The 17,907-nt window shown below is 41.6% G+C and overlaps 1 protein-coding gene across 2 annotated transcripts in view; it reads right to left on the bottom strand.

Moving 5' to 3' along the window:
• The window catches only part of LOC124777175, a 141,299-nt gene that overhangs the window by 7,502 nt on the left and 115,890 nt on the right, over positions 1–17,907 (bottom strand). For both annotated transcript variants that reach the window (XM_047252484.1, XM_047252483.1), the window contains exon 13: positions 533–644. In XM_047252484.1, the coding sequence (XP_047108440.1) occupies positions 533–644 (112 nt within the window). The remainder of the gene's footprint in view (positions 1–532; positions 645–17,907) is intronic.

Here is a 17,907-nt window from a genome sequence, read left to right as displayed (position 1 = left end):
CCACACCCTCTGACCAGTTCAAATCCCCTTACCCTTAATGTGTGTGCCACACTCTGCCAATGGACCCACCAATTTTTTCCTTCTCTGCCCCTTTCCTTCCTGCATCCTATTTCCCTCCAACCCCACTATCACCACTGCCTCCTGATGCTGCACCTAGCCATGTTGCCCTGCCACAATCTAGTCTCTGTGTACTCTGCCAGACAGCCCCCTTGTCTCCCCCCCCCCCCATGCTATCCCCACCCCCTTCCCCGCCCTACATCAGATTGCTGCTTTGTTCAATGTGACAGCTGCATTTTGGCCTGAGTGGCAACAGATAGCAGTTGTGTGTGTGAGGTGTGGCCTTCTGTGAATGTGTGTGTGTTTTCTTTTCTGAAGAAGCCTTTAGACAAAAGCTAAATGTGTAAAAGTATTTTCATTGTGCCAGTCTGTAACTCAACATTTCCTCTGTACGATGAATAACAATCTACCCTTTTCAATATTGTTGAAAGGCAAGAAAAACATAGAAATAAACAAGTACGGGTACAGAACTCACCCTCACTGCTTGGTGTATAGTAAACTTCTGAAAAATATTTAATATATCTGCAACTATGTAGGGACAAACACGAGCAAAATGTTTCTTATGCCGGATCATAGAATTTACCAACCTGAAAGAGTTAACAACATTGCATGAACGCTTTAATTAAAATGATGACAATTTCACTTACTGTGAACAAAGAATAAATTATAGTACTACTTCATCTTTGTTTCTCAACTGCACAAATAAAAAAATAAACAACACTCTGACTTATAGTATTGCTTACTGAATACACAAAGTACAAGCACAAACTAAAAAAAAAACTAAGGGTTAATCCTATTTAGATATACTTTATAGACAACTGTAAAAAAAAGCTACTATGGAAACTGATTTAATACTGTTTTTTCACAAACTAGATAGATTTTTGCAATGTCAAAAACATGGCACCACTAGCAAGAAATAATAAACAGTGCAGAAATGAAGGTTCTGAGCGTACATACTAATGTAAACTTGTGGTGCATGAAGCTATACAGAAGACTTGATGAAACATGTTGTTGTGTGGTCTTCAGTCCAGAGACTGGTTTGATGCAGCTCTCCATGCTTCTCTATCCTATGCAAGCCTCTTCATCTCCGAGTAACAACTGCAACCTACATCCTCCTGAATCTGCTTAGCATATTCATCTCTTGGTCTCCCTCTACGATTTTTACCCTCCACACTTCCCTCCCGTACTAAATTGGTGATCCCTTGATGCCTCAGAATGTGTTCTACCAACCGATCTCTTCTTCTACTCAAGTTGTGCCACAAATTCCTCTTCTCCCCAATTCTATTCAGTACCTCCTCATTAGTTACGTGATCTATCCATCAAATCTACAACATTCTTCTGTAGCTCCACATTTCGAAAGATTCTATTCTATTCTTGTTGAAACTATTTATCATCCATGTTTCACTTCCATACATGGCTTCACTCCATACAAATACTATTAGGAAAGACTTCCTGACACTTAAATCTATACTCTATGTCAACAAATTACTCTTCTTCAGAAATGCTTTCCTTGCCATTGCCAGCCGACATTTTATATCCTCTCTACTTCAACCATCATCAGTTATTTTGCTCCCCAAATAACAAAACTCATTTACTATTTTAAGTGTCTCATTTCCTAATCTGATTCTCCCAGCATCATCTGATTTGATTCGACTACATTCCATTATCCTCATTTTGATTTTGTTGATGTTCATCTTATATCCTCCTTTCAAGACACTGTCCACTCCATTCAGCTGCTCTTCCAGGTCCTTTGCTGTCTCTGACAAAATTATGATGTCGGTGGCAAATCTTAAAGTTTTTATTTCTTCTCCGTGGATTCTAATTCCTACTCCAAATTTTTCTTTTGTTTCCTTTACTGCTTGCTCAATATACAGATTGAATAACATCAGGGATAGGGGACAACCCTGTCTCACTCCCTTCTCTACCACTGCTTTCCTTTCATGCCCCTTAACTCTTATGACTGCCATCTGGTTTCTGCACAAATTGTAAATAGCCTCCTGCTCCCAGTAATTTACCCCCATCTCCTTCAGAATTTGAAAGGGAGTATTCCATTCAACATTTTCAAAAGCTTTCTCTAAGTCTATAAACGCTATAAATGTAGGTTTGCCTTTCCTTAACCTATCTTCTAAGACAAGTTGTAGGGTCAGTATTGCCTCATGTGTTCCAACATTTCTATGGAATCCAAACTGATCTTCCCTGAGGTTGAATTCTACGAGTTTTCCCATTCGTGTGTAAAGAATTTGTGTTATTATTTTGCAACCATTACTTATTACTCTGATAGTTGGGTAATTTTCACACCTGTCAACACCTGCTTTCTTTGAGATTGGAATTATTCATTTCTTCTTGAAGTCTGAGGGTATTTCACCTGTCTCATGCATCTTGCTCATAAGACGGAAAAGTTTTGTCGTAGTTGGCTCTCCCAAGGCTATCAGTAGTTCTAATGGAATGTTGTCTACTCCTGGGGCCTTGTTTCAACTTAGGTCTTTCAGTGCTCTGTCAAATTCTTCATGCAGTTATCATACCTCCCATTTCATCTTCATCCACATCCTCTTCCAGTTCCATAATATTGCCTCTAAGTACATCACCATTGTACAGATCCTCTATATACTCTTTCCACCTTTCTGCTTTCCCCACTTTGCTTGAATGGGTTTTCCATCTGAGCTCTTGATATTCATACAGCTGCTTCTCTTTTCTCCAAATTCTCTTTAATTTTCCTGTAGGCAGAATCTATCTTACTCCTAGTGATACATGCTTCTACATCCTTACATTTATCCTCTAACCATCCCTGCTTAGCTATTTTGCACTTCCTGTCTATCTCATTTTTGAGATGTTTGTATTCCGTATCAGCTGCTTCATTTACTGCATTTTTATACGTTCTCCTTTTGTCAATTAAATTCAATATCTCTTCTGTTACCCAAGGATTTCTACTAGCCTTTTCTTTTTACCTACTTGATCCTCTGCTGCATTCACTATTTCATCTCTCAAAGCTACCCACTCTCCTTCTACTGTATTTCTTTCCCCTGTTCTTGTCAATTGTTCCCAAATGCTCTCTCTGAAACTCTCTACATCCTCTGGTTCTTTCAGTTTATCCAGGTCCCATCTCTTTAAACTCCCACCTTTTTGCAGTTTCTTCAGTTTTAATTTACAGTTCATAAAAAATAGATTGTGGTCGGAGTCCACATCTGCCTCTGGAAATGCCCTACAATTTAAAATCTGGTTCCTAAATCTCTGTCTCACCATTATATAATCTATTTGAAACTGTACAGTGTCTCCATGGGTCTCCCATGTATACAACCTTCTTCACAATTCTTAAACCAAGTGTTAGCTATGATTAAGTTATGCTCTGTGCAAAATTCTACTACACGGCTTCCTCTTTCATTCATTATCCCCAGTCCACATTCATCTACTACTTTTCCTTCTCTTCCTTTTCCTACTATCGTATTCCAGACCCCCATGACTGTTAAATTTTCATCTCCCTTCACTATATGACTAATTCTTTTATCACATCATACATCTGCAGACCTAATTGGCCTATAAATTTGTACTACTGTGGTATGTGCGGGCTTCATGTCTATCTTGACTACAATAATGAGTTCACTATGCTGTTCATAGCAGCTTATCCTAATTTCTTTTTTTTAATTCATTATTAAAGCTACATCTGCATTACTATTTTTTGATTTTGTATTTATAACCCTGTATTCACTTGACCACAAGTCTCGTTCCTCCTGCCAGCAAACTTCACTGATTACCACTATATCTAACTTTAACCTATCCATTTCACTTTTTAAATTTTCTGACCTACCAGCCTGATTAAGCGATCTGACATTCCACATTCTGACCCATAAAATGCCAGTTTTCTTTCTCCTGATAACGACGTCCTACTGAGTAGTCCCTGCCTGAAGGTCCGAATTGGGGACTATTTTACCTCCAGAATATTTTACCCAAGAGGAAGCCATCATCATGTAACCATATAGTAAAGCTGCATGGCCTCAGGAAAAATTATGGCTGTAATTTCCCTTGCTTTCAGCCGTTTGCAGTACGAGCACAGCAAAGCCGTTTTGGTTGATATTACAAGGCCAGATCAGTCAATCATCCAGACTGCTGTCCCTCTTCAGGAATGATGTATTTGTCTGGCCTCTCAACAGATACCCCTCCGTTGTGGTTGCACCTGTGGTATGGCTACCTGTATCGCTAAGGCACGCAAGCCTTCCCACCAACACCAAGATCCATGGTTCATGAGGGGGAGGGGGAGGGTGATGAAAAATAACTACTCAATTACTTTTGTTATAAGAATTATTGCTAAATTTTGGGACATGAGACGCTTAAAGTAGTAAATGAGTTTTGCTATTTGGGGAGCAAAATAACTGATGATGGTCGAAGTAGAGAGGACATAAAATGTAGACTCGTAATGGCAAGGAAAGCGTTTCTGAAGAAGAGAAATCTGTTAACATTGGGTATAGATTTAAGTGTCAGGAAGTCTTTCCTAATAGTATTTGTATGGAGTGTAGCCATGTATGGAAGTGAAACATGGATGTTAAACAGTTTCAACAAGAATAGAATAGAAGCTTTCGAAATGTGGAGCTACAGAAGAATGTTGTAGATTCGATGGGTAGATCACGTAACTAATGAGGAGGTATTGAATAGGATTGGAGAGAAGAGAAATTTGTGGCACAACTTGACTAGAAGAAAGGATTGGTTGGTAGGGCATATTCTGAGGCATCAAGGGATCACCAATTTAGTATTGGGGGGCAGCGTGGAGGGTAAAAATCATAGAGGGAGACCAAGAGATGAATACACTAAGCAGAATCAGAAAGATGTAGCTTGCAGTAGGTACTGGGAGATGAAGATGCTTGCACAGGATAGAGTAGCTTGGAGAGCTGCATCAAACCAGTCTCTGGGCTGAAGACCACAACAACAATGATGTACTATGGTATATTTTGGAGTAATTCCTCACTTAAGATATAAAAGTATTCTTCATACAAACTAAAGTACTTAAAGAAGTTTGTGCAGTTCACAGGTGTAAATCGTGTAGGCATCAGATTAAGCACTCGAGGGTATTAACCAGAGCCTAATATTACATTTTATAATTATTGATGAAATTCAATCAACAACCCACTTCAGTTTGAGAGCAGGAGAGATATTCACAAGTACAATACTAAAGCCATACTATCCTTGAGTGAATGTAACTTTTACACAAAAAGGAATAAAATACACAGTTATACAACTCCTTAACAATTTTTCATGGAAATTACATGTCTGACAAACAAAAACAAGTACTCAGCAACTGATCTGACCACTTATATGTGATCATATAAATATTATTATAATAGAGGGAAACATTCCACGTAGGAAAAATATATCTAAAAACAAAGATGATGTGACTTACCAAATGAAAGTGCTGGCAGGTCGACAGACACAAAAACAAACACAAACATACACACAAAATTCAAGCTTTCGCAACAAACTGTTGCCTCATCAGGAAAGAGGGAAGGAGAGGGAAAGACGAAAGGATGTGGGTTTTAAGGGAGGGGGTAAGGAGTCATTCCAATCCCGGGAGCGGAAAGACTTACCTTAGGGGGAAAAAAGGACGGGTATACACTCGCATACACACACGTATCCATCCACACATATACAGACACAAGCAGACATATTTAAAGACAAAGAGTTTGGGCAGAGATGTCAGTCGAGGCAGAAGTGCAGAGGCAAAGATGATGTTGAATGACAGGTGAGGTATGAGTGGCGGCAACTTGAAATTAGCGGAGATTGAGGCCTGGTGGATAACGGGAAGAGAGGATATATTGAAGAGCAAGTTCCCATCTCCGGAGTTCGGATAGGTTGGTGTCAGTGGGAAGTATCCAGATAACCCGGACGGTGTAACACTGTGCCAAGATGTGCTGGCCGTGCACCAAGGCATGTTTAGCCACAGGGTGATCCTCATTACCAACAAACACTGTCTGCCTGTGTCCATTCATGCGAATGGACAGTTTGTTACTGGTCATTCCCACATAGAATGCGTCACAGTGTAGGCAGGTCAGTTGGTAGATCACGTGGGTGCTCTCACACGTGGCTCTGCCTTTGATCGTGTACATCTTCCGGGTTACAGGACTGGAGTAGGTGGTGGTGGGAGGGTGCATGGGACAGGTTTTACACCGGGGGTGGTTACAAGGATAGGAGCCAGAGGGTAGGGAGAGTGGTTTGGGGATTTCATAGGGATGAACTAACAGGTTACAAAGGTTAGGTGGACGGTGGAAAGACACTCTTGGTGGAGTGGGGAGGATTTCATGAAGGATGGATCTCATTTCAGGGCAGGATTTGAGGAAGTCGTATCCCTGCTGAAGAGCCACATTCAGAGTCTGGTCCAGTCCCGAAAAGTATCCTGTCACAAGTGGGGCACTTTTGTGGTTCTTCTGTGGGGGATTCTGGGTTCGAGGGGATGAGGAAGTGGCTCTGGTTATTTGCTTCTGTACCAGGTCGGGAGGGTAGTTGCAGGATGTGAAAGCTGTTGTCGGTTGTTGGTGTAATGGTTCAGGGATTCCGGACTGGAGCAGATTCGTTTGCCACGAAGACCTAGGCTGTAGGGAAGGGACCGTTTGATGTGGAATGGGTGGCAGCTGTCATAATGGAGGTACTGTTGCTTGTTGGTGGGCTTGATGTGGACGGACGTGTGAAGCTGGCCATTGGACAGGTGGAGGTCAACGTCAAGGAAAGTGGCATGGGATTTGGAGTAGGACCAGGTGAATCTGATGGAACCTAAGGAGTTGAGGTTGGAGAGGAAATTCTGAAGTTCTTCTTCACTGTGAGTCCAGATCATGAAGATGTCATCAATAAATCTGTACCAAACTTTGGGTTGGCAGGCCTGGCTAACCAAGAAGGCTTCCTCTAAGCGACCCATGAATAGGTTGGCGTACGAGGGGGCCATCCTGGTACCCATGGCTGTTCCCTTTAATTGTTGGTATGTCTGGCCTTCAAAAGTGAAGAAGTTGTGGGTCAGGATGAAGCTGGCTAAGGTGATGAGGAAAGAGGTTTTAGGTAGGGTGGCAGGTGATCGGCGTGAAAGGAAGTGCTCCATCGCAGCGAGGCCCTGGACGTGTGGAATATTTGTGTATAAGGAAGTGGCATCAATGGTTACAAGGATGGTTTCCGGGGGTACCAGATTGGGTAAGGATTCCAGGCGTTCGAGAAAGTGGTTGGTGACTTTGATGAAGGATGGGAGACTGCATGTAATGGGTTGAAGGTGTTGATCCACGTAGGCAGAGATGCGTTCTGTGGGGGCTTGGTAACCAGCTACAATGGGGCGGCCGGGATGATTGGGTTTGTGGATTTTAGAAAGAAGGTAGAAGGTAGGGGTGCGGGGTGTCGGTGGGGTCAGGAGGTTGATGGAGTCAGGTGAAAGGTTTTGCAGGGGGCCTAAGGTTCTGAGGATTCCTTGAAGCTCCGCCTGGACATCGGGAATGGGGTTACCGTGGCAAACTTAGTATGTGGTGTTGTCTGAAAGCTGACGCTGTCCCTCAGCCACATACTCCCGACGATCAAGTACCACGGTTGTGGAACCCTTGTCCGACGGAAGAATGACGATGGATCAGTCAGCCTTCAGATCACGGATAGCCTGGGCTTCAGCAGTGGTGATGTTGGGAGTAGGATTAAGGTTTTTTAAGAAGGATTGAGATGCAAGGCTGGAAGTCAGAAATTCCTGGAAGGTTTGGAGAGGGTGATTTTGAGGAAGAGGAGGTGGGTCCCGCTGTGACGGAGGACGGAACTGTTCCAGGCAGGGTTCAATTTGGATGGTGTCTTGGGGAGTTGGATCATTAGGAGTAGGATTGGGATCATTTTTCTTCATGGCAAAGTGATATTTCCAGCAGAGAGTACGGGTGTAGGACAGTAAATCTTTGACAAGGGCTGTTTGGTTGAATCTGGGAGTGGGGCTGAAGGTGAGGCCTTTGCATAGGACAGAGGTTTCGGATTGGGAGAGAGGTTTGGAGGAAAGGTTAACTACTGAATTAGGGTGTTGTGGTTCCAGGTTGTGTTGATTGGAATTTTGAGGTTTTGGAGGGAGTGGAGCTGGAAGTGGGAGATTGAGTAGATGGGAGAGACTGGGTTGGTGTGCAATGAGAGGAGGTTGAGGTTTGCTGGAAAGATTGTGAAGGGTGAGCGAGTTGCCTTTCCGGAGGTGGGAAACCAGGAGATTGGATAGTTTTTTGAGGTGGTGGATGGCATGCTGTTCTAATTTACGGTTGGCCTGTAGGAGGATGCTCTGAACAGCCGGTGTGGACGTGGGAGAGGAAAGATTAAGGACTTTTATTAAGGATAGGAGTTGACGGGTGTGTTCATTGGCTGAGTTGATGTGTAGGTGATGAGGAAAGAAGTTTTAGGTAGGGTGGCAGGTGATCGGCGTGAAAGGAGAGGGAAAGACGAGAGGATGTGGGTTTTAAGGGAGAGGGTAAGGAGTCATTCCAATCCCGGGAGTGGAAAGACTTACCTTAGGGGGGAAAAAGGACAGGTATACACTCGCACACACACACATATCCATCCGGACATACACAGACACAAGCAGACATTTCTAAAGGCAAAGAGTTTGGGCAGAGATGTCAGTCGAGGCAGACGTACAGAGGCAAAGATGTTGTTGAAAGACAGGTGAGGTATGAGCGGCGGCAAATTGAAATTAGCGGAGATTGAGGCCTGGCGGATAATGAGAAGAGAGGATATACTGAAGGGCAAGTTCCCATCTCCGGAGTTTTGACAGGTTGGTGTTAGTGGGAAGTATCCAGATAACCCGGATGGTGTATCCCTTCCCTACAGCCTAGGTCTTCGTGGCAAACGAATCTGCTCCAGTCCGGAATCCCTGAACCATTACACCAACAACCTGAAAACAGCTTTCACATCCCTCAACTACCCTCCCGACCTGGTACAGAAGCAAATAACCAGAGCCACTTCCTCATCCTCTCAAACCCAGAACCTCCCACAGAAGAACCACAAAAGTGCCCCACTTGTGACAGGATACTTTCCGGGACTGGACCAGACTCTGAATGTGGCTCTCCAGCAGGGATACGATTTCCTCAAATCCTGCCCTGAAATGAGATCCATCCTTCATGAAATCCTCCCCACTCCACCAAGAGTGTCTTTCCACCGTCCACCTAACCTTCGTAACCTGTTAGTTCATCCCTATGAAATCCCCAAACCACTCTCCCTACCCTCTGGCTCCTATCCTTGTAACCACCCCCGGTGTAAAACCTGTCCCATGCACCCTCCCACCACCACCTACTCCAGTCCTGTAACCCGGAAGATGTACACGATCAAAGGCAGAGCCACGTGTGAGAGCACCCACGTGATCTACCAACTGACCTGCCTACACTGTGACGCATTCTATGTGGGAATGACCAGTAACAAACTGTCCATTCGCATGAATGGACACAGGCAGACAGTGTTTGTTGGTAAAGAGGATCACCCTGTGGCTAAACATGCCTCGGTGCACGGCCAGCACATCTTGGCACAGTGTTACACCGTCCGGGTTATCTGGATACTTCCCACTAACACCAACCTATCCGAACTCCGGAGATGGGAACTTGCTCTTCAATATATCCTCTCTTCCCGTTATCCACCAGGCCTCAATCTCTGCTAATTTCAAGTTGCCGCCACTCATACCTCACCTGTCATTCAACAACATCTTTGCCTCTGCACTTCTGCCTTGACTGACATCTCTGCCCAAACTCTTTGTCTTCAAATATGTCTGCTTGTGTCTGTATATGTGTGGATGGATATGTGTGTGTGTATGCGAGTGTATACCCGTCCTTTTTTTCCCCCCTAAGGTAAGTCTTTCCGCTCCCGGGATTGGAATGACTCCTTACCCTCTCCCTTAAAACCCACATCCTTTCGTCTTTCCCTCTCCTTCCCTCTTTCCTGATGAAGCAACCATTTGTTGCGAAAGCTTGAATTTTGTGTGTATGTTTGTGTTTGTTTGTGTGTCTATCGACCTGCCAGCACTTTCGTTTGGTAAGTCACATCATCTTTGTTTATTTGCACACCTAATAGCACAGCTGTGAAATTTATATCTTTGTTATCGCAAAAGTTTGGCTGTTTCTTCCGAATATGTAGCTATTTCTGGAGTTGCTGTTACAGTGGGACCTGAGAATACAGCTGTTATTTCTGGAATACGTATCAGATTTCTCATCTACACTGACATGAGAATACAAACATCTCTTGCTTCCAAACATATTGCCTGCCCGCAGCTCTATTATTGGCTGTGTAGAACCAGCTGACACACCCCTTTTCAGTATCCTCATACATCATGGTGAGTGTTAACAACATTACAGCAAGAAACACGCAAGTATGCCACTGACTTCTATCTAGACTTTTACCGTCTCCTGCAGAAATGAATACTATTGGTGAGTATTTGTTCAATTTTAAAATCAGTTTGAGTTCACTACAAATGGATTCAGCCAAACTGTAGTTTAAAAGTGATAGATGTTCATAAAAAGCCAAACTATGTGGTATAGATTCCCATGGCTGGTAACAAAATGAAGTTTGTTGCTTGTTCATTGCTCCCCTACCCGCAATCATCGTAGTGCTCACTCAGCTGAGCTGGAGCAACTGAGAACAACAGACTGCAATATTGTCTAGTGTGCCGGTCATATGCAACAATACCAACTACTACATAAATAAAAGATCGCAGTTACAATTCAGTCCCATTCTCTAACTTTTGCCCGCTGCTCAATCTAGTGACATCTGTTAGTACCATCTCCATGAAGGGTCTTGTCACTGTAATTTATTTTCACGATAACAATTAGTCAGTTTAATACAATGTATTTCCTTTGTTAGACCTTCCATTGTGGGTAAATTTTCCTTCTTGTTTCAACTGAAAGGCACCATCATGTTCTAAAGCTGATTACAAGTTGGTAATGTTTTTATGCAATATTCTAATACATGAACAGTGACTGAATTTCTCATTTGCTATCCACTTAGTAAGTCATAACTGTCTCTCATAACCAAATAAAATACTTATCTGGGTTCTGAATCAACTAATGTTTTTTGAAGTACATTATTTCTGTTTTTGAATGCTACCTTTATTTAAAAAGCAGCACTAATGTTTTTATATGATATCCATACATGTATGATAATGTTTATTACAAACCTCTTCAAATACAATGACAGTTTGTAAGATGATAAAATTTAATTGTACTTTCTCCTGTGTTTCTGAAAACTGTCTAATTTAAATCGGAGCAATAGACTGTTGCAGTGGCTAGTTCACAATTTCTCGCATATCTCTTGCACTAGAGTCACATGAGTCAATATCACGTGATGGTTCCAGCAACTTTGATACCGTGTGAAGCACTTCAGCATATCGGGAAATCTCAAGCCTGTTGGAATGTATCATTTGCAGTAATGAATTCTTCATGCCAAATAGGACCGGGTACCAGTTGCGCCAATTCAAGAAGCTGTGTATTTGTATATTTAAAAAATAAATTTTACACAAAAATATATTCAAAAATGAAAGGAAACAAAAATCTATAACTAACTTAATGCCAGTAATCCTTCACATATTTCAGTTGTTCAAGTTACAATGGGAAAGAGCTGGCAAGAGTTGTATATCAAACTCTTGCTGAATGATGCTTTCAGTTTTGTGATTGGACTGCAACAACTGAACCATATTCTTCATGAGAGCACTGATTCCACAAGCAAATGATGGAAAAACTTTTTTGCTGAAAATACCTTACTCTTATGTTTTATAGGGTGGGAAACCAAATATGATACTTAAAAAACTGTATCACCCACCATTTCTTCGCATTTTACAGTGAAATTTATTAAATTTAAGTGATTTTTTAAAGAATTTAACAGCTTTTATATAGTTAAAATAATTTAAAAAGGAGGTGTAATGAATGTAGATGACATTGGTAGCACTGCTGGAAAACATCTGCTGGCAAAAAAAAAGGTCGATTCTATTTTTATGTTAACAGGTGGTGTTTTGTTTACTGTCAACCTAACCTCACTTTCCCGTTTCCTGTACATGTGTTCAGTTCAATGTCTACTCACGGTTGTAAAAACTCTGCTGACTGCTTTTGTTATATTTGTGGTGAATTTGTGATTAAAAAACAACAAAGAAACATTACAGACTTTGTGAAAAATGTTTACCTGGATCTAAACTTGGTGATCAAGATAAATCTTGGGCGCCACATAAGGTATATTATGTGTTTGTTGAAGATCTGAGAAAATGGTCCAAAAAGGAGAAAAAAGTCTTTGGATTTGCTGTTCCTGTGATATGGAGGGAGCCAAGAAATCATACCAATGATTGCTACTTTTGCAGTGTTGATATTACTGGTCATAATTCAAAAAACAAGAAGGTAATAAGCTACCCTAACCTTCCGTCCACCATCTGACCAGTAGGGCATGGTATACATTTGCCGATTCCTGAACCACCCAGCCCAATGAATGAGTTTAGTATTGAATACAAAAAGGAAGTATGGAGGCTGTTTATTGATTCATCCAAAACTAGTTTAAAGGCTGTTTCATTACACAATGGTAACCTGTATGCATTTATACCTGTTGGACATTCTGTACATATGAAATAAATCTATGAAAACCTAGAAATAATACTAAATAAAATAGGCTATTCTGCTCGTGGTTGTATGATATGTGGCAAACTAAAAGTAACATGCATGCTCCTTGGTCAGCAAGGTGGCTTTACCAAATTTCCATGTTTCTTGTGTGAATGGGACAGAAGGGCTTGGGATCAACACTGGTGCAGAATAATCTGGCCTGTGAGGGAGTCTTTAAAACCTGGTGAGAAGAACATTCTACGCAAAAACCTTGTAGGTCCAAAAAACATACTCTTATCACCTCTACATATAAAGTTAGGTCTAATAAAACAGTCTGTAAGGGCTTTGCCTAAAGATGGACCATGTTTTAAGTATCTCTGCCAAAAGTTTCCACAGCTTTCAGAAGCTAAACTAAAAGAAGGCGTCTTTGTCGGACCTGACATTAGAAAATTGATGTTTGATGTTAACTTTGAATCTACAATGACTTTAAATGAGAAAGAAGCATGGGTATCATTCAAGCAAGTCATTACTAAGTTCTTAGGACATGAAAATGATCCAGAATATGTTTCTATCATAGCTACAATATTAAAGAAGTTTAAAACTTTAGGATGTTTAATGAGCCTGAAAGTTCACTTTTTGAACCGTCACCTTGATTACTTCCCGGACAATATGGGAGATGTTAGTGAGAAGCATGGAGAGCGTTTTCACCAGGACATTAAAGTGATGGAAGAACACTATGAAGGCCGCTGGAACACCAGCCTGATGGAGGGTTACTGTTGGTCACTTCACCGAGAAGTTCAGCAAGCGACTTATTGTAGAAAAAGCTACACAAGAAGCTTCAACGAGAAAAGAGTAAGAAAATACAAACCAAATCCAGCTGACAAGTGAAACCTCTATTAACATATATCATTGCTTTAAGTAGCTTACTGTAAATACAAACCATGCTTATGTTGTAACAAAGCATTTCATTAATTTCCCCATTTACCGTATGGCATCAGATTTTTATACTATATAATAAAAAGCACATTGCTCGAAAACTATGGGTGATACAGTAAAACTAAGGCTAGATTTGGATTCAGCTCATAAAAATCTATAAAGATCAGCTATCAAAGTAAAAAAGTTTTTCAAAAAAATTTTTTGTTGGCCTGTGCTATCTATCATACCCAGTAATGAGGGACATCCTACCCAAGATCATTCCAACCCCTCCTAAAGTGGTTTTTTATCACCTAGACAACTTCACAACATCCTGGTCCACAGCACTTCCACTCCCAACCCCTTGCCACAGGGGTCGTATCCCTGTGGAACTCCACAGTGCACAACCTACCCATCCAACCACTGAGCACTTGTTACTCCAGTCCTGTCACAGGCTTATCCTATCCCATTGAAGGCAGGGCCACCTATGATAGCAGCCATGCCATATACCAAATCTACTGCAGCCACTGACAAACAAACAACTGTTCACCAGAATGAATGGCCAAAACCAAACTGTGGCCAAGAACAAAGTTAATCACCGAGTGGCACTACATGCTCGAGTTCAGTGGCTGCTTCACATGCCTCTCCACTAACAGCTTATCTGAACTACGCAAATGGGAATTATTCTAGCAACATATCCTTTGCTTGTGTAACACTCCTGACCTCAGTCTTCAGAAAACCATTGTCTCCACATGCTTTACACAACAGTTTCCCCTTCACCTGTCCTGTCATCCCCTCCCAATACACATCTCCACATCTCCTTTGTCGCGCACTGCATCCTGTGTCCAGTACCCGGGAATTGCATGTCTAGCCATTGCAACTGCCACCCCTCCCTCCGACTTTTCTAGCCAGCAAACCTGCTACCTCCCTCCTAGCTGCCAGCTATTCGCCCCAACCCCACTTTCTGCATCCCACCTCTCTCTACCAGTCCCACCAGACAAAACCCCTGTCCTGCCCTAGCCACCTGCCCACCCTAGTCTCCTTTGAGATACCCACAGCCTACAGGGTATTATATTAAAGTAATAGCATTAATTGTGATACATCTTGTTGCAGCATCATCTCGTAGAATATCTCCCTGCGCTCCAGGGGCTATCCAATATGTAAGATGGATGACAAAAGCTATTGAAAATGTTTATATTGCTTGACAAATTTGAATTATGAGTACAAGAAGAATAAACAATTTGTGATATTCATATTATCCTACTCGCTATGTATGTCAAAGCATGGTTCTGTGCCCCATATTTTCCTACTTCCTATGTAAGTCAAAGCATGGTTATGTGCCCTTTCTGAAAGCAAAGCACTATTTTTTGATTACAACTTCTTTAAAAATTTCATATGGAACATGGTGTAGATAGTGATCATTCTCATCTGGCTTTACAAAACTGACGATTATTTACAACAACTGCTGCCTTGACGATCGCAACTGGACTTCTGAGTGAAAATTAAAATAGTAATTTACTGAATTCACCCATCAGACAAAATTATTAAATGGACTCAAATATAAACCAATCAAATTGTCAATAATACCACAGAACAGTTAGTTTCTTATAAAATAAGAGTATTTTTTGTCAGATTTGCTTTGAGTGACTGGCTCCCTAAGACAAGTCCTTCACAGTGGCACGAAAATAAAGATTTCATCAACTCTCTACATATAGCTACTAAACAAAGTTGTGGATGATCTAATGCTCTACATCTAGCTATTAAACAAAGTTGTGAACGATCTGGCTGAGGCAAGTCAGTAGCAGGTGGTCGAGAGACAGGCAGCAACAGGGAAGTAACAAATTTTGTGACTTTTACGAGTTCCTAAGCAGGAGAGAATTTTATATCATCATCTGTGTGCTTTAATAGTTTAGTTTCTTGAGTTTCTGCATGTTTATTTAATATCTAATAGCCACAGTTCTAGCATTTTTGTATGCATCAGAAAGTAAACCAATTTTTTGACATATTACAAGTACCTAATCTGGGAGAATTATTTAGTTTCACCTGAGTGTTTCAGTAGTTACCGTATTTACTCGAATCTAAGCCGCACTCAAATCTAAGCTGCACCTGAAAAATGAGACTCGAAATCAAGGAAAAAAATTTTTCCCGAATCTAAGCCGCACCTGAAATTTGAGACTCGAAATTCAAGGGGAGAGAAAAGTTTTAGGTCGCACCTCCAAATCGAAACAAAGTTCATCTAGTTGTAATAGGAGACACAATTTAGGTCGAATGAATGACGATACAGCTGCAGTAGTTTGGTTCGAGTTGTAAGCTTAGCAGTTACGGTTTACCAGGTAGCCATTGCTACGCGTCACGCGCTCCGTCCGTATTTATACGGATATCCTTCCTTTTTCACGTGCTTCGTCTGGTTTGAATTGATTGCTTATTTTTCTTTGACCTGATAAGTGCCGTTCTCTTTGTTATAGGTGTTTACGTCACTCCAAGCTGAAAATGCATTACTGCACTGTGTCGTGCATTGTTTGTCGCATTCTGATAGTGCGTGTTTACGGCCTGTCGCCGCTCCCGGCGTGGCTTGCTTTTGTGCGCGCTACCGCCGCTTACAAATAAAAAATAGAGAGGAGTCGTCTCATTAGCGAAACATTTGTTGTTACTTTCACTACTGCTTTCTTTGATAATGATCAACAAGAACCAAATAACAGACTGCGTATGATAGATGATGTTCTGAACGAAATTTTAGCGAAAATTTTTCTCCGTTCCAAAATCTTTGCAGGCGTCTCTTTAGTTCATTACATTCTGCACAGAAATTAGAGTCATCTTAGATTTAAAAATTTAGTCAGTTGCCATGCTTCATTTCTGACTGTATCACTATCAGGCATAAGAATAATACGAATATAAACATGACATGATATGTATATTCTTCCCCGTTTGCTGTTGTCTCACTCTAGTTTCGTAGTTTATTAGGTAGACAGGATTTAAATGAGATAGTAGCAAACACGAAACAATACATGGCAAAATGTTTATATTCGTATTAATCTTATGGCAAAGAGAATACTACATGTGATTCACAATTCATAAAAGCTCCTATTAGCAACCATCTCTTCTCACAGGTAGGAAAAAATTCAGAACGTAGAGTTGGCCATATTGACAAACATCCCAAACAGTCTTGCCAGTCGGATTTTCGTAGTACACTGAAATGCTGCTACATTCGAAGATCAACAATACAGAATTTGTATTTACTTCGTTGGATAATGTACCAAAATGCAATGGTCAAAACTCTGGGCAGAGGAAAAAGGCTCGTCTTCCACTTTTTTTTAAATTTATTTACTGACGCAGAGATTTTGGTGCCAGTATGTATCTTTGTGCCTACAAAGCATGCCTGTGTGGCGCTACATATATTCGACGGCAGAAGTTAGTTGTGGCGGCACCCACCAACATTTTTCAGAACTCCCGCTTGCTTTGCACTCAATTCTAAGCCGCAGGCGGTTTTTTGGATTACAAAAACCGGAAAAAAAGTGCGGCTTAGATTCGAATAAATACTGTAGGTTTTTGAATCTCTACGTATTAATCTAATTTATTAGACACAGTTCCTGCGTTTTTGTCAAGGTCTACAGTAGATTTTTGTAGCACGAGTTGATAGTCAGACAGTCAGTCAGTCAGGCAGTAGCAGCCAGCCGAGACATAAGCAGCAACAGGGAAGTAACTGATTTTGTGACATTTGTGAGTTCCTAACTAGAAGCGAGTTTTACAGTATCATCTGTGTGCTTTAATAGTTTAGTTTCTTGAGTTTCTTCATGTTAATTTTATATCTAACAGCCACAGTTCTCATGTTTTCGTTTGCATCGGAAAGTAAACCGATTTTGTGACATATTACAAGTTCCTAACCAGTGGTGAATTATTTAGTTTCACCTGAGTGCTTCGGTAGTTAGGTTTTTGAATCTCTGCGTATTAATCTAATTTATTAGACACAGTTCCTGCATTTTCGTCAGGGTCTACAGTAGAGTTGTGCAGCATGTGCAAATAGTTCGATTATCTGTATAGTTCAGTTTTCCATGGTCTTTAGTATGGGCAGGGACTGCGATTGTTGTGTGTGGATGTGAGCCGAGTTGGTGACACTTCACTCTTAGCTCCAGACTGTGATGGCCTCGGTTACACAGCTTGCGGCTGCAGTTGATGGGCACCACTGTTGTGGGCCGGCCATGGCTATCCAACAGATGTTCAGCACGTCCAAGTCCGCCGATCAGCCCTCACCAGTGGCCAGCCCAGTTACTGCTCACACTGTGGTTGACCCCTCACCTGTGGTCAAGTGGGAGGTCGCCCGGGGTGTAGCAGGCAGTGAAAGACTTCCCCGATGGCCGCACATAAGGCCTCCCGAGTTTGCCTGACAAACACGTTCCAGGTGCTGTCTGTGACT

This window comes from Schistocerca piceifrons, chromosome 2 (genome assembly GCF_021461385.2).
Source record: "Schistocerca piceifrons isolate TAMUIC-IGC-003096 chromosome 2, iqSchPice1.1, whole genome shotgun sequence".
NCBI classification, from domain to species: Eukaryota; Metazoa; Arthropoda; class Insecta; order Orthoptera; family Acrididae; genus Schistocerca; species Schistocerca piceifrons.
The sequence above is the reverse complement of the archived record's forward strand: the minus strand, read 5'-3'. Positions and strand labels throughout refer to the sequence as shown.